General features: G+C 53.5%; 10 protein-coding genes across 10 annotated transcripts; 6 read left to right on the top strand and 4 right to left on the bottom strand.

Annotated features, from left to right (window-relative positions):
• The first annotated feature begins 335 nt into the window (after positions 1 to 335).
• On the top strand, positions 336 to 5249 carry M421DRAFT_129160 (solute carrier family 12 protein). The gene is made up of 5 exons (XM_033587361.1): positions 336 to 1047; positions 1255 to 1371; positions 1454 to 1928; positions 1981 to 3643; positions 3753 to 5249. Exons 1-5 carry the CDS (start codon positions 588 to 590, stop codon positions 5166 to 5168), a joined length of 4131 nt encoding a protein of 1376 aa, XP_033450023.1. The 5' UTR covers positions 336 to 587; the 3' UTR covers positions 5169 to 5249.
• On the bottom strand, positions 4891 to 6924 carry M421DRAFT_419556 (60S ribosome biogenesis protein Mak11). The gene has a single exon (XM_033592159.1). The coding sequence runs from the start codon at positions 6894 to 6896 to the stop codon at positions 5331 to 5333; it is 1566 nt and encodes a 521-aa protein (XP_033450022.1). The 5' UTR covers positions 6897 to 6924; the 3' UTR covers positions 4891 to 5330.
• A 289-nt stretch (positions 6925 to 7213) lies between these two features.
• M421DRAFT_100239 (uncharacterized protein) lies at positions 7214 to 11809 on the top strand (the record flags this gene model as incomplete). Its single annotated transcript, XM_033586492.1, has 5 exons — positions 7214 to 7269; positions 7393 to 7533; positions 7636 to 7913; positions 7956 to 10759; positions 10808 to 11809. 5 exons carry the CDS (start codon positions 7214 to 7216, stop codon positions 11807 to 11809), a joined length of 4281 nt encoding a protein of 1426 aa, XP_033450021.1.
• Positions 11810 to 12143: 334 nt separating this feature from the next.
• M421DRAFT_419554 (EXS-domain-containing protein) lies at positions 12144 to 13922 on the bottom strand. The gene is made up of 3 exons (XM_033592158.1): positions 13548 to 13922; positions 12394 to 13461; positions 12144 to 12340 (listed from the first exon to the last, which is right to left on the bottom strand). The coding sequence occupies exons 1-3, from the start codon at positions 13636 to 13638 to the stop codon at positions 12246 to 12248; spliced, it is 1254 nt and encodes a 417-aa protein (XP_033450020.1). The 5' UTR covers positions 13639 to 13922; the 3' UTR covers positions 12144 to 12245.
• An 80-nt stretch (positions 13923 to 14002) lies between these two features.
• M421DRAFT_419553 (uncharacterized protein) lies at positions 14003 to 14776 on the top strand. Its single transcript, XM_033592157.1, has 3 exons — positions 14003 to 14331; positions 14396 to 14493; positions 14544 to 14776. The coding sequence occupies exons 1-3, from the start codon at positions 14145 to 14147 to the stop codon at positions 14598 to 14600; spliced, it is 342 nt and encodes a 113-aa protein (XP_033450019.1). The 5' UTR covers positions 14003 to 14144; the 3' UTR covers positions 14601 to 14776.
• A 563-nt stretch (positions 14777 to 15339) lies between these two features.
• M421DRAFT_129166 (glycoside hydrolase family 5 protein) lies at positions 15340 to 17196 on the top strand. The gene is made up of 4 exons (XM_033587362.1): positions 15340 to 15815; positions 15865 to 15955; positions 16003 to 16108; positions 16161 to 17196. The coding sequence occupies exons 1-4, from the start codon at positions 15596 to 15598 to the stop codon at positions 17142 to 17144; spliced, it is 1401 nt and encodes a 466-aa protein (XP_033450018.1). The 5' UTR covers positions 15340 to 15595; the 3' UTR covers positions 17145 to 17196.
• A 1-nt stretch (position 17197) lies between these two features.
• Positions 17198 to 18146, bottom strand: M421DRAFT_129167 (uncharacterized protein). The gene has a single exon (XM_033587363.1). It carries the CDS (start codon positions 18001 to 18003, stop codon positions 17329 to 17331), a length of 675 nt encoding a protein of 224 aa, XP_033450017.1. The 5' UTR covers positions 18004 to 18146; the 3' UTR covers positions 17198 to 17328.
• Positions 18147 to 19721: 1575 nt separating this feature from the next.
• M421DRAFT_60224 (uncharacterized protein) lies at positions 19722 to 21130 on the bottom strand (the record flags this gene model as incomplete). Its single annotated transcript, XM_033595766.1, has 2 exons — positions 19722 to 20736; positions 20793 to 21130. The coding sequence occupies 2 exons, from the start codon at positions 21128 to 21130 to the stop codon at positions 19722 to 19724; spliced, it is 1353 nt and encodes a 450-aa protein (XP_033450016.1).
• A 359-nt stretch (positions 21131 to 21489) lies between these two features.
• On the top strand, positions 21490 to 21776 carry M421DRAFT_60365 (uncharacterized protein; the record flags this gene model as incomplete). The annotated part of the gene is made up of 2 exons (XM_033595785.1): positions 21490 to 21607; positions 21655 to 21776. The coding sequence occupies 2 exons, from the start codon at positions 21490 to 21492 to the stop codon at positions 21774 to 21776; spliced, it is 240 nt and encodes a 79-aa protein (XP_033450015.1).
• A 480-nt stretch (positions 21777 to 22256) lies between these two features.
• On the top strand, positions 22257 to 24033 carry M421DRAFT_129111 (uncharacterized protein). Its single transcript, XM_033587360.1, has one exon. It carries the CDS (start codon positions 22457 to 22459, stop codon positions 23930 to 23932), a length of 1476 nt encoding a protein of 491 aa, XP_033450014.1. The 5' UTR covers positions 22257 to 22456; the 3' UTR covers positions 23933 to 24033.
• Positions 24034 to 24950: the final 917 nt, after the last annotated feature.

Here is a 24950-nt window from a genome sequence, read left to right as displayed (position 1 = left end):
AGCGTCCTGTCAGGCTTCGGTTTTTGCGGTGTACCGTCGACGATACAGTACAGATCTGCACGGTAGCAGTTAGCTGGATTTGCACACTGGTACACACGGCGGGCCCAGCAACTGCACACACACACCGAGAGGCTCTTCTGTAGCACTCGAGACAATTTAATTTCCGCGTGGGCAGAGTCGAGATGGAAGCAGACACGCAGATACGGCGCTGGCAGAGGAATGTGGACCAGCGCCCTGGTCTGAGGTCATTGGACACGAGCGTGTCGGCAGCCTGCGCGTGGGGCTGGGCCGGCTGGCCATGCGTGGCATCCCAGCGTGCCCGCGTCACCTGCATCCTGCATCCTGCATCCTGCAACGGTAGAAACGTTCTAACCAAAAGGCCCCTACCCCGGCGAGTCCTTGGCTGGAGCCGGTGATAACGCCCATCGTCATCGCTAGTCGCGGGAGTGTCGATAAATGAGGCCTGTTGTTTCCCACTAAGTACTGTGTACTGTCCCCATGCCAGAATACGGCCTGTCCACTCACGAGTGGGAACCCTGAACCGCTAAACCGCGACTTGAGCCGCAGTGACATCGTCAGACCGGACAATGACAGATGTCAGTGACGAACGGGCAAGGCGCATGCCGCCGAGGTCCAGATCCAACTTTGCAGCAAAAACCGCAGCTGATGCCTCTCAACGGCTGCATCGACGTTCCTTTGCCCAAAGCTCGCCACCGCCCAATGAGCAGACTCCACTACTGGACGGTGCCCCGGACGAGAATGTCAAAGAGGAAGAGCACGGAGTCGAATGGCTGAGAAGCTGGTTCTGCAACACATTTCACCTCTCGAGATCCAAGTCGACCTCAAGCAGTCAACATGGCCGCTGTCGAGCGACCAGCGAGGTTTCAAAACCTCGCCCAGGCGCCTTCCCACGACCTGTGGGAGGCACTGACAAGCTGGGCACATTCGCTGGCGTCTTTGTGCCTGTCACGCTTAATGTGCTGAGCATCTTGATGTTCCTGCGATTTGGTTTCATTTTGGGACAGACCGGTCTAGTAGGCATGATGGGTAAGATCTTTCAAATGCAGCATTGCCAGGAGAGCTCTTTCTCGTTGCTTGAACCCACTGTGTCTGTAGCAAGCATTCAACCGTAGGCTGTGAAGGTATTGTACGGAGGCTATAAGGTTCAACACACGTCAAGCGCGGGCGACGATGAGAGAGCCGTCTGGCGGGCTGCAGTATACACCTCGAGCTGTCACACACTGACAACTATAGGCATGCTTGTGGCTGGCTACGCCATCAATCTTCTCACCACAATGTCCATCTCCGCCATTGCGACCAACGGTACTGTACGAGGCGGAGGGGCATACTATCTGATCTCCCGCAGTCTGGGTCAGTCAATCCCTGCAAATGAAAATGTGGAATCTCAGTGATTACTGGGGGCTTTGTTCACCAAACCTGACTTCATCTGCAGGTCCTGAATTCGGCGGATCCATCGGCATTGTATTCTACCTCGGACTTGTGTTCAACACCAGTCTCAATGCTGTCGGTCTCATCGATTGCTCCGTCGAAAATTTTGGCAGCCGCACTGGGTCCATGTCCCAGTGGATGCCTCAGAGCTACTGGTGGCAGTTCCTCTGGGCGACAATGGTACTCCTAGTGTGCACGCTTATCTGCTTAGCCGGCAGTGGGTTGTTTGCCCGCTGTAGCAATGGCTTACTAGTCGTACTGCTGGTAGCCATCATCAGTATACCCGTATCAGCGGTGGTCAAAGACCCTTATGTGGACGAGAAGCACGGCATCGTCTTCACAGGTGTCAGTCTTGATACTCTGCGCGAGAATCTGATGCCGAAATTCACCAAAGGTGCTGCTGGCAGCGTCACCAAACACCGTGAGAACTTTCAGGACCTGTTTGGCGTCCTCTTTCCCGCCGTGAGCGGAATTTTGGCGTACGTTGTGTCTGCATATTGCCCACCGGTCGCTCACGCTAATGATCTACAGGGGAGCCAGCATGTCTGGAGATCTGAAGCATCCGTCGAAAGCCATTCCCAAAGGCACGCTGTACGGACTTGGATTGACCTTTTGCTTGTACACCATAGTCATTGTCGCAATGGCAGCGTCCACCAGCCGAGAGTCTTTCTACAACAACACCAACGTCATCCAACTCACCAATATCTCTGGCGTGGTCATCTTACTCGGCGAGTACGCTACGTCACTCTTCTCGGTTCTTATGGGTGTCATCGGCTCTGCGAAACTACTTCAAGCACTTGCGCGCGACCACCTGGTTCCCGGATTGTCTGTCTTCGGCCAAGGCACCAAGACGAAGGATGAGCCCGTTTACGCCATCGTCTTCACGTATGTTCTCGCGCAGCTGACCATGTTCGCCGACATCAACCAGATCGCCTCGTTCATCACGATGACCTACCTGATGACATTCCTTGTAACCAACTTAGCCTGCTTCCTGTTGAAAATAGGTTCTGCTCCAAACTTTAGGCCCTCCTTCCACTTCTTCAATTGGCAGACTGCAGCAGTAGGCACTCTTGTTTGCGGTACGACTATGTTCTTCGTGGATGGCTTCTACGCTTCCGGCTGTGTAGTCTTGCTACTGGCAGTATTTATCCTTATCCACTACACGACTCCACCCAAGCCGTGGGGCGATGTGAGCCAAGGCCTCATTTATCACCAAGTGCGGAAATATCTACTCCGTCTACGGCAAGAGCATGTCAAGTTTTGGAGACCACAGATCTTGCTGCTGGTCAACGATCCACGACGTCAGTACAAGCTTATTCAGTTCTGCAATTCACTCAAGAAGGGTGGATTGTTCGTACTCGGACACGTCATTGTCTCCGAAGACTTTGGCGAAGCTGTACCTGAGGCGAGGCGGCAACAAGCGCTGTGGCTCAAATACATTGACTTCTCCAAGATCAAGGCATTCGTCAATGTTGCCATCTCTCCTGCTGTGGAGTGGGGTGCTCGCAACCTAGTCCTTAGTGCAGGCCTAGGTGGTATGAGGCCGAACATCGTGGTCATGGGCTCCTACAACCTTACTGAGCTCAGGGACACGCAGCCTAGCCTAGGGATCCCATCACCTCAGCCATCGCGACCAACAAGCAAATCGGCGAATCACTCGATATCACGCAGAGCCATTACAGCAGCGGCCCGCCGCAAGCAGGTTGACAATCTCAGTGAGATGCTTCCTACCGACACTATCAGACCGGAAGGATCGGTGGGGATCCAGAGCTACGTCACGACTATCGAGGACCTAGTACTGAGACTTCAGATGAACGTTGCTATTGCGAAAGGATTCAAGGCCCTCGAAGTCCCACCTGCTCGACCACCAATGATGAAGCGTGCGCTTGGCCAATGGGGGCTTGCGGACGTGGAGGTTGATGAGCCAAACAAGAAGTATATCGACCTGTGGCCAATACAAATGTCAGCCGAGGTTGCTACTGCGGGCGACGATCACAGCCGCAAGAACGTCTTGACAACAAACTTCGATACGTACACACTGATCCTTCAATTAGGGTGTATTCTGCACACTGTGCCGTCTTGGAAACGATCATACAAATTGAGAATTTGTGTATTCGTCGAGTATGAATCTGACGTCGAGGAAGAGCGAGGAAGAGTCACAACGCTGCTGCGTAACCTGCGCATTGAAGCAGAGGTAAGAGCTTTCAGAGACTACTGTACCTCGTTGTAGCCTCGAAATATCTCAATCTTAATTTCAGCGCCTCAGCTTGGAGACTCCATAAACGCTAACATGGCTTCGACAGATCATTGTCCTCTGGCTCGCAAGCGGCGAATTGAGCATGTATGAAGTCATTGTCAACGGACAAGACGAAGGTACTTACGAGCAGGCGGCTAAAGACGTCGACTTCTCACTAGAAGATGAGCGGTGGTGGCAAGAGATCAAGAAGTTACGCCAACCAAATTCGATGAGTGCAAGTGAAGAATTTGCACAGGCCACAGATCTTCTCGAAGCCGTGCATCAATGGCCAACGGCATCTTTCCAGCATGGAAGACGAGACATCAGGCCGAAGCGATTCGCTGCCTTGCAAAAGATGCTCCGACGAGCCAAAAGAAGAGCTTCAGTCAGCGACGTCAGAGAGACCGGTGCCAATGCTGGCATGCGTACTCAAAAACTCCCTGCAGGTCTCTTACTTGAAGATGTCACTGATTCTGACGCTAACACCAGTGGTGGCGATGAGGCCGATGACGAAGCAGCAATCACAGAAAGCGAAGCAGGCGTGAGCGGCAGCAACTTCGACGAATACGACCTGGACGCCTCAGAAGATGAGAGCGATTTCTCAGACGCAAACCGACCGCACTCACTGGGTAGATCGAAAACCACGCCTGCTGGAGTGGGCATACCCTTCTTTTCAAAGAAGCTCGACCTCCGCAAGGCAATCTGGAAGGGCTCACCTAAAAATTCCTTGCCCAGAAACAGTCGTCCAACAAGTGATACCAACACACCACTCAGGCCGCATTCCGAAGCCTCAGCTTCCGACACCGCCATCCTGCACCCCAGACATGGTCACAGCAAAGCCAGAAGCGCCGCAAGCAGCACATCGCAACTCTCGACCTCGCAAATCTCCACCGCCTCCCGCGCCCCAGTGATCCGCGACCCCGAGTCCCTCCCCAAATTCTCCTCCAACCCCGTCCCGCGCACAGCCATCGCCCGAGAAGAAGCTCCCGGCCCCTCGATAATGTTCGTCGACACGCCCGCAGCAACCCTCGACCAAGACCCCCTGGCAACCGCCCAACTGCCCCCTGACAGCCCTACGCCCTCACTGAGCCACTTCACGTCCTCGCTGCAGCACTCCCCCGCGCCATCACCCTCCCCCGCGACGCCACAGACGCGCGCCACGGCCTCGTCTGCCTCGGGCGCCGCATCGCCCAATCCCGGTGTGGTGGGTCTCGCGTCGGGGTTCCCTGCGCAGCAGTCTGTGCCGCTGAGCTTCAACGATCTGCCGTGTCGCGCGCAGCATCTCGTTATCAACGAGCTGATTAGGTCGCAGAGCGCGGACACGGCAGTCGTTTTTACGACGCTGCCGAGTCCGATGCTGGGCACGTGTCGCAGCGAAATGGAGAGTGTTAGGTATGTGAGTGATTTGGAGGTTTTGACTGAGGGGCTGGGGCCGGTGTTGTTAGTTAGTGGGGGGAGTATGACTGTGACTATGAATTTGTAGAGGGTGGGATGAGATTGGAGACGGTGGGTGATGGGTGGGTAGAATGTTGGCGTGGAATGGTTAGTAGATCGATAACAGACGGTGGATATGATGGGAAGATGTCGATGATGTCAAAGTCTGTGATTGGTATCACGTACAGTCTGCCAATACAGAGATCCTATATTATTCGCTGTCTTCGCTCTCGCTCTCGCTCTCAGCCGAGAGCTTATCATAGATCTCGTCCTCTTCTTCATCAGGTTTCCCGGTCATGGGGTACGCCTTGAGACACGTTATTCGCGTGCCAGTCGAGTACGTAGCCAGCAGTCTCCCAATTTGGTTTGCAGTGAACCCGCTGCCCTTCTCTTCGTTCTCACTCTTCAGCTCCGAGGCGTTGACAAGCCAGAGGCGCACCGTGCCATCGCTACTGCCAGCAACAACAAGGAACTTCGACTTGTCCGTCGCAGAGTAGGGAAGGACCTCGAAGTCCTTGATTCGCCCTGTGATACCCGCCGCGGGACCACCAATCTGCGCTATGAGTTTGCTGCTCGGCATATCTTCATTCTTGGGCTCCGCGTCCTCGCTCGCCGCAGTGGCACCCGTGTCGTACATCAGAATCCGTCCGTCCTCGGTGCTCACCATGAGCGTATTCGGGCCCTCTTCGCTCGGCAGATAGTGCATCTGATGCACCTTCGTTCTCGGCGTAGGCAGGATCTTCGCCTTGGGCTTCGAGTCGATGCCAAACACGACGACGCCGCGCTCGAACGCGACCGCGAACTCGTCGCCCTCGGCGTCCCAGATCACGCGCCGCCCTTCGCCGGACTGAAATCGCCCTTCGCCCACCGCGGCCAGCATGTCGCGCGAGAAGTTGAGCACGCCGGCTTTCTTGCCTGTCACGAGGTTCCAGAGCCTCATGCACTTTTCGCCCTTGCCCACGCTAACCATCAGCTTATTAGACGGGTGCACGGAGAAATCGTTGATGCCGGAAGGCACCTCGCCCGGGCCGGCGGTGTCTCCGCTTGGTCGGCCCTGGGGTTTGGGGATTGGGGCTTTGATCGTGGAGAGTGCGGTCCAGTCGCGGGTCCGAGTGATGGCTATTGTGCTGTCTTCTGCTGCGCTGAGCAGCTTTGCGCGCGTGGGGAAGTAGAGCGCTGTGATGTTTGAGGAGTGGTGGAGGAGGGAGCCTAGTTCTTTGTTCTTGGAGTTCTCGGTGATGGCAATTCCTGTCAGGCTGGGAAGTTTGGGTGCTTTTGATGCTGCTGGGGGTGCTGTTGAGAGCGAATACAGGTGGATACGTTCGTCTGTTGCGCCGGTTGCTAATGTGATTTTGCTGGTTTCCTCGGAAAGCGGTGAGAGGGCCAGGCAACGGATCGCGGATGCGTGCGCGTTGAACAGAAATGTGTCTGTGAAATCCACCTTGGAGCTCTCCGTTTCTGGTTTTGATGCATCGTGCTTTCCAGTGACGAGTTCTGACGGGATCGCCGCGGCGAATCCATGGAGAACCCTTTCATAAGACCCTGTAATGATCTGAAAGCTGGAAGTTCCTGTAGCCTCGCCCTTGGATGCGGGGGCTGATTCAACTGCTGCCTTGCTCTTACTCGGAATGACCTTCCCATTGCCGGCACCTGCTTTGCTTTGTACTGCGGGTTTCTTTGTAGTTTGCTTTGTCACCGGTGCGCTCTCTTCCTTCCTGCTCTTCAAAGACTTTGGGAGTCTCGCACCCTCCACGTTCTCATTCTTTCGCTTAGCCATTTCGATATCTGATGTCACGCGTTGTTGCTGTTGCAAACGTTTTGCAGCCCAAGGATTCTCCAGGCTCGACTTTTTCTGCCGGTGTGCTAGCTGTTTGCGGCGCTAGCGCAGAGCTTATCTGAAGGCGGTAATGAGACGAGCAGAGAACCGGCGCAGTTTGGCCGTCTGTCGTCCCTCATCCTCGCGGAAGCCCCCATCGTACTGCGGTATTGTCAACCACATTTCCATCAACGAACGCGCTCCACAACACTTATAAATCCATCACATTGGCGACACTCGTGAATAACGGATGTCGGCCACCGTTCGGCGGTCCTCATATGTCCCTCGACGGCCATCGTGATGCATTACTTAGGGAGAAGCGGAACGAGAGCGTGTAAGTACCACGCGCTGATATTATCGCACTGCAATCCTTTCGATTCTTTGAGTCGATGCGACACCAAAAAATCGCTTGCTTTGTTTTATTATTGAGTTGTGGTGCTGATATGGCGATGCATAGGACATGTAATGAGTCTCGCAAGCGCAAGCTGCGCGAGCTTTACAAGTATTCGGCCTACCTGGATGTGCCCGAGAAGTGGGCCACCACCACCCAACTCGACCAGTTTGAGGATCGGTTCTTAGACGAAAATGATCTCGAAAAGTAGGTCATTCTTTGAATTTTGCAATGTATTGCTCATGGCAAACAAGACTTGCCATCTCCTGTTGTTATCGTTTTATTCCACTGACAATGCTTGCCTTGCAGAGGTCGACGCTTCAACGATGCAATGCTCCCATTCCCCTTCGCTGGTCAACAACCACCATTACCGTTGGCATTACCTTCTGCGCACCCTGGAAAGCCTGCCTTGTCTCCATTCGCCAAATCCTCGCCGTCCCCCATCACCGGCGCGAGTCTCGAAGAGCAGCTTCGTGCAGCATCTGCCTCGCCGTCTGTTGTCACGCAACAACTGCTACCTCCAGATGTACTAACACACAGCAACGAATGCCGTGCCTTGGGGCCGTCTTCTGTTGCTTCCCCTGCAGGCGTTTCTTCACCGTCCAGACTATCGTTTGATGAAGACCAAGATTCCAGCAAGACGTCCCCCACAACGAAGCGCGCTAGCGGAGCGCCAGCTGTGCAAGATGCTGGAGTAGGAAGCGCGGTTGATCAAGAAGGGCAGTCTGTCGATCCAAAAGCTGTTGCCGATCCTGTTGCGGACGAAGCATCGAATGCTCCCGTCAAAGAGGAACCCAAGGCGCCTCAGGTTGTTCATCTTCCACCAAAGGAGGTCCAGGAAGCACGGCTGGAAGAGACGGAGCGCAAGTTGGAGAATGCTGCGAGTAAGGAACGGAAAGAGGAGGAGCGACTCGGGCTTCCGCAGTCAAACGGAGGAGCAGATGTCGTATCTTCACCTTCTTCCACAGTAGGACCATATTCGCAAGCAACCCCGCATGCCCCGCATCACTCGCCAGATACGAGCCCCGACACCGAGGCTTTCCACGATCCTACACACCCACTTGTTTCTAACGATGATATCTTGGATCCTGCCGCACAGCAAGTTAAGGAGGATCATGAGCGCGCCCTGCAGAAACAGATGAAGGAAGCTCGAGAACGTGCACGCGGGCCTGAATCGCCATCATCAGACATTGAAAAGCAGATTGAGGATGAGCAGGCAATACGCTTGGCGCGGGACGGCAAGAGTCGACTAAGTGAATCAATTGGCAATGTAGGCCACTCGGTGACAGAGGAAGCTGAGCTGGTCGCCAGTGGAAGCACTGTTGCACAAACGGTGCGGGAACAGCCTGAGCCTGCTGCAGATTCACTTCCTACCCCCACTACGACCGCCCCCGAGCCAAACATTGTGGAGCGCGAAACGACGGATAACTTCGTTACCCAAGTCAAAGAAAACCCGATTGCAGACCATCCCACACCCCCGGCAGAAGTTGACCTTGACATGACAGAAGCACCAGCATTGATTGAACAAGACACCACTTCTACACAGGCCTCGCCACCCCGTGAGCGCATGACAACTCGAGTGTCTTCCGGCGCCATCCGGCAGAAGTCAGTCTCGGAGATCATCAGCGAGCATGCAGCACACAAAGCCGTCTTGACCCCTCCATCGCGCATCTCGTCCAGTCCACAGCGGCCGCGACAGCAAGACCGAAAGTCAATGGAGGTTTCTACTGTCGTTTTCGCAAAGAAGCATTCGATAAAGTCACACAAGGCCATGCAACCCTACGATCAGGATTACGCATCATTACAAGGGGCTTCCGAAGACTCAAGTCGCGACTACCTGGAAGGCTTATTCAAGTTTCAGGCCCACCACCCACCCCGGTCTGTACCACTGCAGGAGCTTGTAACATCCGCCAGGAAAACCCTCTCTACGAGCGGAACTCTGGCCATGATTCGCGAGACTCAGGATTACAAGATCCTCAAGCGCGTGTACCAGCTCCAAAATGCGAATCGGTGGTCGCTGAGACAGCTGCAAAAGTCTGCTGAGCCGGAGCGTCCTTTCACTCATCAGGATCAGCTTCTTTTGGAGATGAAGTGGATGCAAACGGATTTCAAGGAAGAGAGGAAGTGGAAGCGTGCTCTAGCAGCTACGTTCGCGGACTGGTGTGCCGAGTACTTCTACAGCAGCCCAGAGGAACGCATTGCTCTTCGAATCAAGGTCAGAATTTCCATACCAACTGTCGAAGCGACAGGAGACGATGATATGCACGATGCGCCTACACCGGATCTCGTACCCTCTGGCGCACACGAAACTGAGAGCGAATCGTACGGAGATGAAGACGAGCTCCTAACACCGTTCCACGCCGACCCTCCCGCTGGCGTGTTTTCTCTTGGCTACAGTGATGTCGTCATGAAGATCGACCGGACGCCAGCAAGCGATCACATGTTCCGCGAATTGCCGTTCTACGAGCCCATATTGGAAGGCGCTAGCGATGTCACGCCTTTCTCGATATCTGAGCCGCCCATTCTGCCTGTTTCGAAGTTTGTTACCGGGAAGCTTGTTTCACAAATCAAGGGTCCGCCGAAGAAGCGCAGCAGATACGACTATGATTCCGAAGATGAGCCCTCCACGCCGCCAAGCCGCGCTGGCACCTCTGCAGAGCATTCGATGCCTTCCACTCCTGGGCGAAGGTTATTCTGCCGAAATGACTTACCTCCTGAGATGACTGACGTTGCGCTGTTCAACGCCGAGAACAAGCATGTCAGAGACAGGCTCCAAGCAGCGCATCAGTTCAGACCACCCACAGAGTTCAACATGCCTTCAGTTGCCTTCTTCGAAAACAGGACACCATCACAATGGCTATGGGAAGAAGACCAAAAGCTCCGTGCTCTTGTCAAGGAGTACACCTTCAACTGGTCTCTTGTCGCACAGCAATTGGCGTTGCCCTCCAAGTTCACATCTGGATCTGGTAGACGCACACCTTGGGAGTGTTTCGAACGCTGGGTGCAATTGGAAGGTCTCCCCGCGGAGATGTCCAAGACGCAGTACTTCCGTACTTACCAAGGCCGATTGGAACAGGCCAACAAGGTGGTCTTTGCGCAGTACCAAGCCCAGCAACAGCAGCAGCAACAACAATCTGGAGGCCAAACACCAGGGCAGCCTAGGCGGCGACCTACTACCACACCGATTCGCGTTGAGAGAAGGAGAGAGAACCGCCACCTCGCCATCATCGACGGTATGCGCAAGCTCGCTAGGAAGCGAGAATCGGCCGCGCACAAGCAGGCAGAATCGCAGAAGGCGGCGGCGCTTAGGAAAGCACATGAGCCTGCCGCACCAAAGAACAATGTACACACTCCGCAAGAGTTCAGCAAGCTCAAGTGGGAACGCGAAGAGAAGCTGAAGCAAAGGCAACTGCAACAGGAGATGGCTCATAGGGTGAGTTCGATCGAGAAGCTTAATCTCCACGATGCTGATGCCTACAAGCAGAACCAGTTGGCTGCGCAACGTCAAGCTCAAATCAACGCGCAAAATGGCGTTCCAAACGGCGTTCCCCAAATGCAGCGCAACGGTACTCCCGGCGGTGCGAACAATATGCCTGCGCAGATGGCCAATAATCCTCAGAACGCCGCTGCAATGGCTACACGTGTTCAGCAAGGCCAACAAGGAATGCAGAACAATCTCAACATGGCTAATATGCCGATGGGCACACCAGGCATTCCACAAGCGCAGATGCAGAACAATATGCAGAACGGCCAGCGAATGGGACCTCCGAATCAAGTGCGCATGAATATGCAAGGAAACCAGTTCAACAGCCCCAATCAGCAGCAGCAATTTCAGATGCAGCAACAACAGCAGATGAACATGGCCAACAACCTTGCCGCTCAGGGGATAAACATGAACATGCCTAACGCAAATATGATGGCACCGATGGGGAGCCAGAACCTGAACGGGAATATGAACGCGTCGATGAACGGCATGTCCAATAACGCAGGATCCCCGCGGGTCAACCAAGCAACGCCCAACATGCAGCGTCAAAACGTAAGCAGCCAAGGTGCACATGTCCCTCAGTATCTGCAATTGCAGCAGACCATCAAGATGCAGCATCCGGACTGGACAAACGAACAAGTACAGAAGTCGGCTTCTGAACAACTCCAGCGGTACATGGCTAAACAGCGTGTACAGGCAATGAACGCTGCTGCAGGTTCTCCTGGCATGTCCTCACCGACCCCGCAAATGGCGAACAACCAATTCATGCAGCAAAATGGTGGAATGGCGACCAGTCCGCCTGTCAACGCTGTCCAAAACTACCAGCAACAGCTGGTTCAGCAACAACGACTTATGAGCCAACAACGACAATCCTCACAACAGGCCAGTAGCCCGGGAATGAATGGACGCCCTCCGAGCAGAAGCGCTACGCCTCAGAACCCACAGCAAATGCAACAAAGCCCTGGCCTCGCGCAAGCGCAGCCTAACCGCGCTTCCTGAGCAGGCAATGGATGACCTCTGCGAGGCATCTGATATCTTCGATGCTTGTTTTGCCTTGTATATACTCTTTTAATGTTCTTTTAAGCGACCATGGATGACAAGTACAGCCTGTGCAAGCAGTGCATAGCGGGCACAATTCAGGCGGTATGTAAGCATGGTGTTAGCGGCGTTTTAAGGCGCTGGAAGATGGATGGGTAGTGGCCTGATGAGTAGTTCTCAACAGTCAAGCGGTCGAGCGATGCTTTTGACGGCCAAGAGGCCTGTATAACTTTGAATACTACCAAATTCTCAACACACGCCGTGACCACAAAGAACTTAATTGGCTGCGCTCGCGCTCAACAGAACATGAGAATACGTTTTTAAACATCATGGAGTAGCGTTAGGTGCTTGTAGGGGTATCATTGTAGAAGCAGAAATGTAGTCTATGGGTATCTATCTAATCTGAGCGATCTGTCTCGCTGTCGTCGTATCGATTTGAGCCTACGTCGCCAAGCAGGATGTCATCTGGAGCCGGACCACGGTGGGTTCGCACTGTCGACTGTTAGCAACGCGTCCATGTGGAAGAAGACTGCATATGGACTCACCCCACTCTGTCTCTACGCGGAAGAAAATCCACACCCATCTTCTCAACACTTCAAGAACTTCCATGGTGAAGATGCCTCCCTCGAGATCGTTGAAATGGTCCAAATGCGGCGAGAGCTTCAAGCTCCACGTACAGCGCAACAACGCGTCCATAACGATCGCAGCGTAATAGAACTCCTTTGCGTGAAAGTATCGGTGTCGCCTCAGCCCAAAGGGATACTCTGGATTGTTCCTCTCCCTCGGCGAGAACAGCGTCAGGTCCCAATCGCGCATCACATCCCACCAAAACGAGTATCCAGAGTTGACGACCACAGCAACCATCCACATCCTGAACAGCGTCGCCTCGCTAACCCCAAATTTATCCGGCTCCGGCGTCCTCTGCAGGGCACTTAGGATGATGACTGGAAATGCAGTGCTATATTTCAGCGCATTAGCAAGATGCACGCCACCCCAGCCCATCGCCTTCGACATGGACCCCGTTTGCGCATTCGCCCGCTGCACACGGAAATACTCCGTGATACACTGCCGCAGCCGAATCAGCGAGGGTATGCTGATCACAAATGGCACCCAAAACGCGCCTCCACAACTGCGATTCGGCGGGCCTGTGCTGCTGTGCGAGGACGAGAAGAACATGCACAGGCTCACGAACAAATCGCCAAGCACCTTTGCATAACTCGTCAGCGCATCAGCAAGAAGTACGTCCCCGAACTTCCCGTCTGCGGCCTCTGCGATCCCGCCGATGCTTATCCGTTTCAGCGTTGAGAGCGTCCTGCTGCGGCCGGCGCGTGAGACGAAGGGCAGGGGTGCGATAAAACCCACGACGAGCATGAGGAGGTATAGGTTTGGCAAAATTTCCCAGGCTGCGATGTCGGTGGGGCTGCCGCTGGTGAGTGTCCAGAATAGGAGGAGTGAGATGCCGAGCGGGATTGAGAGGAATGTCGCGATGCGGTAGGTCGAGAGGTGGTGCGGGAGGTGGTGCGGTGAGGTGCGAGAGGGGTAGCGGATCAGGGAGGGGACGTCGATGCGGATTAGAGAGAGGTAGTGGAGGTTGAGGCCCCATGCCCAGATGCCTGATCCGAAGTTAGTTCAGACGAACGAACAGGCGCAACTGTGGGCTAAGCGCCGGGGACTCGTGATGTAGATCGACTAGGCGTACCAAGGACGATGATAAAGGCTACCCGGTAGGGCAATGGCAACACGCGGCTGAAGCCATCGAGTTCTGGCTCAACGGCCGGGTTTACGTCCATGGTGTTGGTATGCGCTGGATGCCGTTGTGGTCGCTGCTGCCCAATATTGTTCTTGCCGTAAAATCATGGAGTAGTCGTGACCCAGGGCTGTCGAGTGCGATAACCCTCCTCTTTCCAATATCTCGCGCAAGGGGTGAATGTTGAAGGTTGCGTGTCCAGTTGCTATTTCTGGCAAGGAGACATGGTCTCGAAAATCGCGGTCGCGCCACAAGCAGTCAGCCACAAGTGGCTGATTGAGCCGCGTTCCCGCGCTAACGGCGCGACGAAGCTCTACGATTATATGACGACACCACTCAGGAAGATTGAACAGCCCTGTGTGACGCGCTGCCGCTACGTGCCATTGGCCTGGAACCGACTAATATCACCTGCAGCCCCCCGGACTCCAAGACACTGAAGTCCATCCTCCGCTCACATTCTCCCGTTATTCATCACACCATTGCATTTTAAGAGATTTAGAGCTCTCACCACCAAACCCCACACCTCGAACCACACCACGACAGCATACAATGTCTCCTCTTTCAGTACCCAAGATCTTTATGGCCGGCGGTGCCGTGGGCTTCGGCTACTACCTGTACATGCGCCAGTACTGGTTCCCCAACCCCTACAAGACACAGGGAGTTCAGAACATTGAGGACCGCTTCTCCGCCGGCGGAGGCCACCCCACACACGCGCCCGCCCAGGCCAGCATGCGAGGTATGACTGGAGGGACTCAGCGCAAGTCGCTGCTCCAAAAGCAGTTGCTAACACTTCCTTGCAGGCACATCAACGGACAACGAGGGTAGGAAAGAGGGTGGAAGCAACAAGGGCCCGGACTCGGAGCACTTCAGGAGCAACCACTCGTCCCAGCAGGGTGAAGTAAGTGCTCAATAAGTATCTTGAAAACTCTATGTCTAACATTTACGCAGCCCGTGTGGCCGGCCAAGTTCTACGAGCAGCAGTACAACAACCCCAAGGGCAAATAAACAGCTCACTCGGGCATTGAGCATGCACAGAACCACATATTGTGGACACAAACACCCAAAGGCCTCTGAGGCCATTGATGCATCGATCGGAGAGCTGGGCGCTCTGAAAACACGAAGGACAGAGTCCCGGTGCGCATATCGCATGGCACCCGTCGACAACCATTACTACAAATGAGATACCAAATGTAAAACACGTTCAAATTTACCGTGAGAATATCGCGCTTGCTCCACGGGTCAGTCCGCGGAAGAGGCGATGTGACCTGACGGATGGCAAGGATGTTTTGGGAAGACCGCATCATTACAATTGGATCAAGTCACAAGCGTTGCAGCTTTGCAGTTGTAAGGGGCAGGTCCTTCTCGCAGTAGGACCATGGCAATTCACTCATGCAAAATCGCAGCTCAAGACTGTCCACAATCTCATATGCACAAAACGTTCCTGTGCGACTTCTAGTCTGGTCGCGGAACGATCTGCAGATCGGCATCGGAACGAACAACAGAGTCGGCAACCACCTTGGTTTACTGAAGATGTTACGCTAGGCCTAGATTAAAGCCCGGGTATGGACACACCTCGTTACAGTAGACCGTTGCCATCAGACATCTGCACAGCAGCATAAAAAAATGGTTCCTTGGCTTATTCGACCTCGGCACCCTCGCCGGTTCCTGAGCTCTAGCGCACCGACTTCTCCGCAATCCTCCAGCGCGGAGAAGGCCTTGCGTCTTTAGAAAATCGCTTCCCCACAGGCGCAGCACCGGACGGTCTACCGTTCCCAGTAAGCACCGGTCTTTCACAGGCTCTTCGGACGGCAATCGCCCGACAAGCCGGCCATGATCAGCAGACAAGTACGTCAATTGGGATAGCTTTCGGAGAGCTTGCAAGAGCTGTGCATGTCATCAGGCGGAAGAGCAGGATTGCACGGAAAGTGTTGCGGGGAGTATAAGAGCGCACTGAGCCCCCGGATGCTGGGCAGTACGAGTGAAGATCTCCAGAAATAAAGATGCTGGGTCCAACGCTGCTGTTCACAACGGCGCTCGCAGCTGTTACTGCGTCGGCGAGCTATCTGCCGCCTATGGCAGAAGAGCCCCACTTCTCACAGCACCTGAGGAGGCAGAGCAATGGCACGAACTTCCATGGCCCGTATAGCACACAGGGAAGGGACATCGTCGACAACCGTGGAGAGAAGATCACCTGGGCCGGTGTCAACTGGCCCATGTCTGGTATGTGTAGCACTCTTCCAAGCTACGCAATCACTAACGATTGTGCTAGGTGAGACCATGATCCCAGAAGGTCTTGAATGGGCCTCTGTAGACGAGATTCTTGACGACATCAAGAGTGTTGGCTGGAACTACATCCGCATGTGTGTGCTGCTGGCTTTATCAAAGGCCCTGAAGCTGAATTTCACAGGGGCTACGCTATTGAGATGGTCGATCAAATCTACGATAGGAACGGCACTGACGTCGGTCTCGAAGTGGCCTTGATCCACGCCCTAGGCTACGTCAACGGCACAAAGGTCTGTTGAACAGGTCATGATCACAGATCAGATGTATTGACCGTGAATAAAGGTCACCAACGAGATCATCTCCAAGAACCCCGGCTGGACTTCCCAAACCACCCGCTTCGAGATCTGGTCCGACATCGCCTCCGTCGCCGAGCAGAAGGGCATCTTCATCTCACCTGACGTGCATGTCGGCAAAGCGCAATGGTGCTGCTCGCACATCGACGGCAACTCCTGGTTTGATGATCTCAACTTCAACGCCACGCACTGGCGCCGCGGCATCTCGTACGTCGCAAATTGGGCCAAGCAGCATCCCAATATCGTCAGCATGAGCCTGCGCAACGAGCTACGCGAGTCCTGGAACGTCACAAACCTGTACTACAACTGGGATACCATGGTCGGCAACATGACCGCCGGCGCCGACGCCATCCACGAGGCCAACCCGGATGTGCTGATCCTCTGGTCGGGAATGCAGTACGCGCAGGACCTCTCCGCGCTCACGAGCGGGAAGAACTACCTCACCGCGCCATGCTACAAGTGCACCGCAGTCCGCGACGCCGCACGCCGCGAACCCAAGGTCTTCAACCTTGCCGATCACGCCTGGTCAGACAAGCTGGTATGGGAACTGCACTTGTATCGGATGAGCGAAGACGTCGATACCGGAAATTGCGACATAATCAAAGCGGGGCTCTACCGCAATGGTATGAACGCGCTCGGCATTGAGGCCCCAGCTGCGTGCAACATTACCAACGACTGCCCTAAGGCCGTTACCGAGACACCAGTCATTATCAGTGAATTCGGGACTGCGCAGGATGTGACAATTTTCAACGACACACTGCAGAACTGCCTCAGGGAGTACACAGTGGATAATAAGATCAGCTGGATGATGTGGAGTGTTGCAGGAAGCTACAGGATTCGATCTGGACAGCAGGGTTTCGTGGACACATGGGGGTTGACAACGCCGGATTGGACGGCATGGCAGTATGTGAAGGGCGTTGAGGAGTTCTGGAAGCCGTGGACTGCGGCGATGAACGTCACGGTTATCACATAAACAATGACGGTAGAGTCGTCATGGAAAGCTACAGATAGAGTTAACGCGACATGTGCGCTCAGATCTTGATCCATGAAGTTCTCGTCCATAACAATTAAACGAATGTTTCCTGAACGGTTCATCGTACAACATTGGACTATCCTTCGGCGCTGCACTGTCTGCACTAGCGCCGTTCACGCTCAACCTACACCGACGCCTTCCACCAGGCACACGCGCTCCCGTCCTTCACAACGTGAAACTGCTCTAGAGCCTCCTCCTCATACATGTCGACTCCCGAATCGAGCCCCGCATCATCTTCGATCGACCCGTAGGAACCCTTCGACTCATCGTCCGACTCCTCCTCGTGCACGTACAACCCAATTTCGTAGTATCTGTTCTTGTCTTTCATTCGTGAGGCCTTCAGGCGGCTTTGGTGGTCGACTGGATAGCGCCGGGGAAAGATTTCTGAGTAATGCGGTCCGTAAAGTAGCAAGTGCTTGATAGTGCCGCGAGGGAGATAGAGGTGATTCTTGACTGCCTCAACGACCTTCTTGACGCTGCTCTTCGGCTTGGCTCGAGTCGCTCGAGGATGAGGGCTTGGTGAGCGGCGGAGGCGAGAGAACTGTGGACCATTGTGGATCTGAGGTGGGAGTTCGAATGTAACAGCCATGTTGATGGTTTTTTCGGTTTGGCTGTAGGCATTCAAGGCTCCGGTCGAGTTGATTCTTCCAAGCTGAGATGGGCAGTCTTTCGCTTTGCTAATGGTCTGGAAGCACAACATGGTGAAAACTTGTACACTGTGCGCATTTTTTTGATGCTGGAAAGAGTGGTTGGACATTGTTGAGAACCAGGGTGTTGGCGTGGGTCCACCAGACCGCATCACCAGTTATCGGTTTAGAGTATTCATGTTTGAAGGAGAGTTGTTGACCCAAGGTCCTGTACGTCGGGTGACTGTCGTGCTCAATCGTCTGGACGCCCCCTGGCTGCTATGTGCGGCACCTGGTCTGATGTAGTGTAAACTTCACCCTCACGAAGACTGAACGTGCTGTGCCTGAGCTATGCAAGTTTTCCAAACCCTGATCCTGTCGGTACCACGTAGGTTAGAGAACGCGTAAATGAATGAACCCTTGAGTACCGAGAACCTTAGTGCCTTGATTAGTAACACATGACCCTTGAAACTAGCGAGCGAGGAAGGACAAGTCGACTGGAATTAACCAAGAGGGGAACAGAATGCATGATAATACAACTAAGTGGGAGACTCGCCACAAGCGTGACTCGAATGTGCAAAAAAAAGAGAGCTTCCTTTACTGCAAGGGCCATGCTAATCTTCTCTGTACCGTTCCAGTGACCATTTGCCCGTAGGCGAAAGATTTAACGGTTTGCTGCATTATATTCAGGCAAAGTTCGAACATCGTTGCGGCAGTCGTGGGCCTTGCGGCAACCTCAAGGCACAAGGCAGCAACGATCATGTGAGCCAGACCCACTCTGTGTATATGTGTCAGTAGTGCGTTTACGATTTAGTGCTTGCGGTTACTGGAATTAGAACTGCACAGAAATTTGGTGTTCCCGTGTACCTCGCTGTAATGCCCGAACTTTCGACAACATATCTGAGGAGATACATTCCGCTACTAAGGTACCATTATCCTGAGACTACTGCCGCAAGAAATAATGAGTCGATCACGTCTGGTCAGGATTTCCGGTCTTTGTGGATGCCTCTTGACTCTGAAACACCCGTTCACTTCTTCAATCACTTCATGAGCATTTTTCACAATCAAGATTCTCCAGCAGGTAGATCTGTGCAAGGATACGTTCTGCCCATGATTTCAAATGTAATGGCTGGTCAGCCATTTGCCTTTAATGGCAAGACTACAGTGCTTGCCCTACCGGATCTGCTTCCAACGTACCCAGCAAAAATCATCAATGGTGTTCCAATATCGGTTTTCAGATACCCCATCAGCAGCCAGTCTACTGCGACGGTTGGCCAGATAGTTAAAGCCAACAGCAAAGTGACATCCTTTCTGTCCCTGATGCTGTCTTCACCCATCTCCAAATCACAATTAACGGCGTACCCACTTTGACTCCAGCGTACATCATCAGCGGCTCGTCAACAGTCTTCGTCGGGCAGAGAGTTACTTTTGAAGGGTACGCCGACTGTTATTGCCGCACCAAGTCTAGTCCCTACCTACATCACCATAGTGACTAATGGCAGTGCCAAGTCAGGCATGTCGTACATAGTTACCGGCGAGATGACCGCGACGAGTGGACAGACTGTTACAATTGAAGATGGTACGGCGGTCCTGATCGAGCCCACAAGTGAGCCACGTGTGGTATAGGGTGCTGCTCGTAGATATTGGGGAACTCTGTAGAGCGCAGCTTTACTTGGAGTAGGCGCATTTTCATGATGTCTGTGATCGAATGCAAGCCTGTTCGTCTCGTAGAATTCTCGCAGAATCCAGGTCTGGGGGAAATTTAATTCGAACAGTAAGTAATAATCCGGAAACCATTTGGATATTAACCACCAACGCCACGCTTGCAATGTCCGAAACTAAGTGAACAGATCCAAGACCAAATGAAATCGAGAATGTGCGCACAAATAGCTCACCTGAGCAGTACATCGATCGAGTCCATGTCCTCCAGCTCGCTATCTGCTATAGTATCCATCGGGGACAAACGCTCGCCGTCGAACATGAGTGTAAGAGGCTGTGTCTCGGCGATCTTACGACTTGCTTTGAATGCATTGGCGAGCTTCTCGAAGGTCGTATCCGGCTTGACTTGAATCCTGAAGTCTTCCATCCCCCTCGCTTTCAGGAACAGGCGGTACTTCTTTGCTTCGGGTACAGGCTCGGGTGTAGGATCGCGCTCTTCGACTATAGAGGTCGGCTCAGCTGCTTTTCGCTTCGCTTCTTCTTCTGCGGCGACCTCTCGCTTGTGCTGGGCGAGCGCGATGTCTGTCCAAGCTTCGACGTGGATTTTGGGTGTGTTTCCCTCCTGGTCGTATATCGAGTCGTCGCCTTCAATAGAGATATTGCCATGATCGTCTACCTTGACTCCTAAACGCCTGACGGTTGTGCTGTCGTAGATTCTTGTCCCCCGCCATGTGAAGAAGACATCCCGTGTCATCTCTGTTGTGAAGTTCTGCCTGGCGCACCAGGCCTCACGCGACTTCTCGATTGTACTGTCTATGCGAACCTTCACCATGAGTGCATTCGTGTCCGGTAGTTCCGAAGCGATAAAGAGTTCCGCGATAGGTGCCTTGCTGCCACTCGCTGCTGCTGCTTTATTTGCTGCCGCCCTTGCTCTTGCCCTCGCTTCTATAGCTGCCAGTTCTGGATCCTGAACCTCCTCGAGGTCATCGTCGTCGGGCACTGCACTGTTCGACGTGCGCAAGGCTATGCCATGCTCAACGTTGAAGCCGTACGCGATGTCATCCTCCGTGTCGCCAAAAGACTTCGATTTGTACCCAGAATCTTCATCATCGTCTGAGGGGCCCAGGTCCACAATGATGGGCTGGGTCGGCAGTCCCTGCGACCGAGTAGTCCTTGCAACATTGTCATATCGCGCTACGAGCGATTTCGGCGGTGGTACGGGTGCGGCTGGGGAGAGGGATGTCCTGCTTCATCCGGATGTCTGTCAGCAAGAGTTTGTAGATGCCCACACTGATCACCTTACCCTTTTCTCCGTGATTGAATTATTCTCCCAGGTTCTGCAGAGTCGTCACAAAGCAAGATTGGTTCATCGTAGTCGATTGAAACTTTGCGCCTTTTGCCCTTCCTGTCTTGCTTCTCAGTCTGTTCGCGCCTTTGCTCCTCTTCGACCTTTCTCTTGGCCTCGGCGAGTTTCCTTTTAGCTTCTTCTTTTTGCCTGTTCTCTTCTGCGACTATATTACTGAACTCGTTAGAGTGACTGAATATGTCCTCATTTTCCTTCTTTCCGGCATCTTGCCATGCTGCTCGCTTGAAGAGGGACCGTTTCTTGGGTGCAGGGGCGCCTGAAGTGGCGTCCGTCATCTCAGGTGTCTCAGATGCATGAATGCGGAAAAGCGAGTCGTCAGATTGGGTGGTAGAGGGTGAAGAGCGGTGGCTGTCTGGCAAAGATGCGGGGTGCGTGCGCCGACGTGACGCGCAGTCACGTTTGTCGCACCTGCTGTGTGGAGAACAAGCGGTGGTCTGTGCACAGTCGGCGTCTCTCACCTCTCACGCCGATAACAGCTCGACCTTTACGACATTTGCATACCAAAACATCAGGTCTTGAAACACAGGAAACTCTTGTAGTCCATCTTGCCTGTAGGCCAATTCTCGCAGTTCTGCGCGCTAGATCTGACCTCGTGCACAGAAAACTCTTCCTACAAACGTCACGCTCAGCGACCATGTCACAAAGCCCGGCACCAGAGAGCAACGGCGACTCGAGAGATCCCAGTGGCTTCTTGAGCGAGATCATCGGCGCTCCTGTCACTGTTAAGCTGAATTCTGGAATTGTGTACAAAGGTTTGTAGGCACGTGATCATAATCGCACGCAAGCTAATTCTGTCTAGGCGACCTCCAGTCCGTCGACGGCTACATGAATATTGCTCTTGAGCGGTGCAAGGAGGTCGCAGAAGGTCGCGTCACTCGAAATTGGGGTGATGCGTTTGTACGAGGCAACAATGGTACGTGAACAGATTCCCGTAAAGGTCTACTCGAACTGACGTCGTACAGTCACATACATCTGCGCTGACAATGCCTGAATGACTCCTTGGTCAGACTTGCCATGGAAATCCAAGCACGTGGGGGATCTCGAATAACGACAACATGAAGATACCCCATCCACACCGTCAATGAAAAATATCACATTGACCGTTTGTAACAGATGCTTGCCACTTGGTCTTTGCAAGGTCATGACCTGGCCCATGTTTGATACACCAACTGTCGACTTGTATAAGAGCAAGGGAAACATCTTTTCAAGTCTGGTACGATCCAATCATTTTCAATGACAAAATGGGCTTCGCCCCCAACCCCAACATCCCTTCCCCTACTGCTTTCTGATAGCAGTTTATCGTTGCTCATGTTCCCTCGGTGAGTAACCATTTCACGACATCTTCACCTACACGTAACGATGCTTTTGCCGCCTGGAAGGCCGGTAATGATGGCTGCGTCTATCTGCCCATCTTTCACTTGCCCGTAAGACGACCCTTTCACCAACCTAAGTCCATATTTCCCACACGCGTTCGCGATTTTCTTTGCGCCGCTCTACTACCCCGTACTCATGCGCGCCCTTGCACGCTTCAACTACAGCTGCCTTGTCTGTTCTCTCCGTCTTTCTCTTTCCACGAGCTCCCAGCTCCTGACAGCTCCACAATGCCATTTCATAGGGTCAAGTCGCGCGTTCGATACCAAGGCCCTGGGAAGAAGGCCAAGCAGGGAAACCTCGGAAAGACGCATTTTAAGCCCACACGCACTATCTTTGATGGCGCAACGCGATCACCATTGTTCAATGACATGGTTGACGAGACAACATTTGAAAAGAAGCGCGTTCCCTTGACCGATGAGCTTGGTGACTTGCTGCGCAGCAATCTCAGTACTTCGATTGCAGCAGATGAGGCTCATATCGAACAGCAGAGTGCACAGTACTCACCGCCGTCGCCAGATTGTCAGCATATCGAGCAATTGCAGGACGATGACGATACTCCTCCGGCGTCGCCCCTCGAGCTTGCGCCCTTGGAATATGCAGCTCGCGATCACCCTAGGGCTACTGAACGAGTCGCTGTTGTGAACAAAGTGAATAATGCTGGCGATAGGCCCTCAGCATCTTTGCTGGCGACGACAGCAATATACACACCGCTCAACGACCGCAGTGAGCAAGAGGCACTAGCTCAAACGTCATCAACAATAAATGGACACACTCAAGCACTTTTTAATGTTCATGCTGAAGGAGCGGACTTGTCTCAAGACGATATAACACCTGCTGCCGAGTTTTGCGCTATTGAGGATAATGACGAGGATGATACAATATGGCTGCAATCGTCAATAGTACCAATACCGATTCAGAAGCATCAGCTGACCTTTATGAAACGAGTGGTTACTCTCTTTGCAGGCCGCCGTCAGTTGCGAGCTACGAAAGAGGTTCCGCATGAGCAGGCTGAACAGTCGACGACACCTTTGAGGAAGTTCTTTCCACTCTCTGTTGGGTCTCCATGCTGCTCAGTATACTCTGGCGATGGAGCGACTTCTCCCTCACCTTCTTCACGCCCGCCGCCACCGCGACGAGGGCTACCGCACTTCGCCAGGACTAACGCTCACAAGAACCCCCCACTCTCCCTCCCGATTGTCGTTCTCGAGGGACAGCGTCCATATCGGCCTTTCGAAGAGCGTTTCGACCAGCCAGTCATTCAGCCCGCAAAAGACCATAGGCTCTTCGGCACCTACTACGTTGCACCCGATATCTTCACCCCCGGAGAAGTACAAGTAGATTTTCCCGGCTCCTCCACCACCTTACCTTCGTACATCACTCACAATAACGCCCGCTTCCTCGACCGCACCAACACAGTTTGGGGAAAGTGGTACGCCAAACACCCCAACCCTGAGGATATGCCCTTCGCCACAGCCTACAAAAGTGCAGAGGAGGTCACGGACCAGGAGGTCTGGGATATGCATGCAGCTGCGCACGCGAAGTTCAGAAAGACACCGCCGCCGCCAACGTCAGAATCGGAGGCGGCAAGAAGGCTGGATGAAGAAGAGTATGAGCGCGCTGAGCGATTGCGATATCGTACCGGACACTGCTTTGATGCGCTGACAGGGTACTGCTATCCATTTCAGGGCGGTCTAATCATCTAGCGTGGCATGCCTGGCATGGCGCACGGAATAATATGTGATGGGGCTCTCGCGTTGAGCAGTGAGGATGTCTGTTCGGTGCAGCACTTACTGTGGAGTGACAGACTCGCGCATGTGGAGTCGCAAAGGGGTTGTTACATTACAAAGGTGGATGTTGGATGGACTCGACTTTAGGCTCTGCATCTGAGAAAAGAGAGAATAACTATGCGCGGTAGTCTTGACGCAGTGGAAGCAAGGAGAACAGGTCTCTATACCTTCACGGCCGTGACTACTTTGGGCAAGACTGAATTCATCAGCCCGACTTCACTCGCAGACCACGTCTTGGACTTCATTGAGTCTGGGAGTTCCCTCACTGTACTTACTGGGGCTCGCGCGCGGAAGTGAGGCTCTTGAGTGGGGCCGGCATTTGACCTTTGATTTTCTTTGCGCTTTATACCACTCTGGGGCGCTGATCGCCTTTGTCGGCGTTTGCATATTCTGCTTTATCTATCATCGACTGGCATTACATGGTAGACGGATGGGTACACGGTGACGAATCACTCGGCTTGGGTAGGTTTGGCATGGTCTTGTGGGTTTGGTGCAAAGCTCCTGCCCTGATCTCACGAAGTCGAAAATGAAGCAAGACTCAGCATGTACCGCTTTCTCAGACTTTCAAAAATGTTGATTTGACCGATTGTAAAGTCAAACGATCGTCGATGCCTGCGACGAGACAGTAATCCCCGAAGATCTGAGGTCGCAAGCGGCTGTCTCACTACGCGCTGGCAAGACATTGCGCTGTCTGTCTGCATTACTGTTAGATTGCAAGAGCCGAGTTTGGAGAAGAAGGGAAGTTTTCAATACCAATGTTAATATTAGTATCCTAGCATCTTTGTTGCGGTGCAAGTCGGTCCTATAGCCTTGATCGTTATTTCTGTTGACTACCTTGGACTAGCACGTCTCAGGACATGTATATATGGTCGCCTCCTAGCTAGCAAGCAACTTATCGCAGTTTTCCATCGACTTACAGCGACTACGTCTGCCG

The sequence above is a fragment of the Didymella exigua genome (assembly GCF_010094145.1).
Source record: "Didymella exigua CBS 183.55 unplaced genomic scaffold M421scaffold_10, whole genome shotgun sequence".
In the NCBI taxonomy this organism is placed as follows: Eukaryota; Fungi; Ascomycota; class Dothideomycetes; order Pleosporales; family Didymellaceae; genus Didymella; species Didymella exigua.
This window is presented reverse-complemented; position numbering and strand designations above follow the sequence as displayed.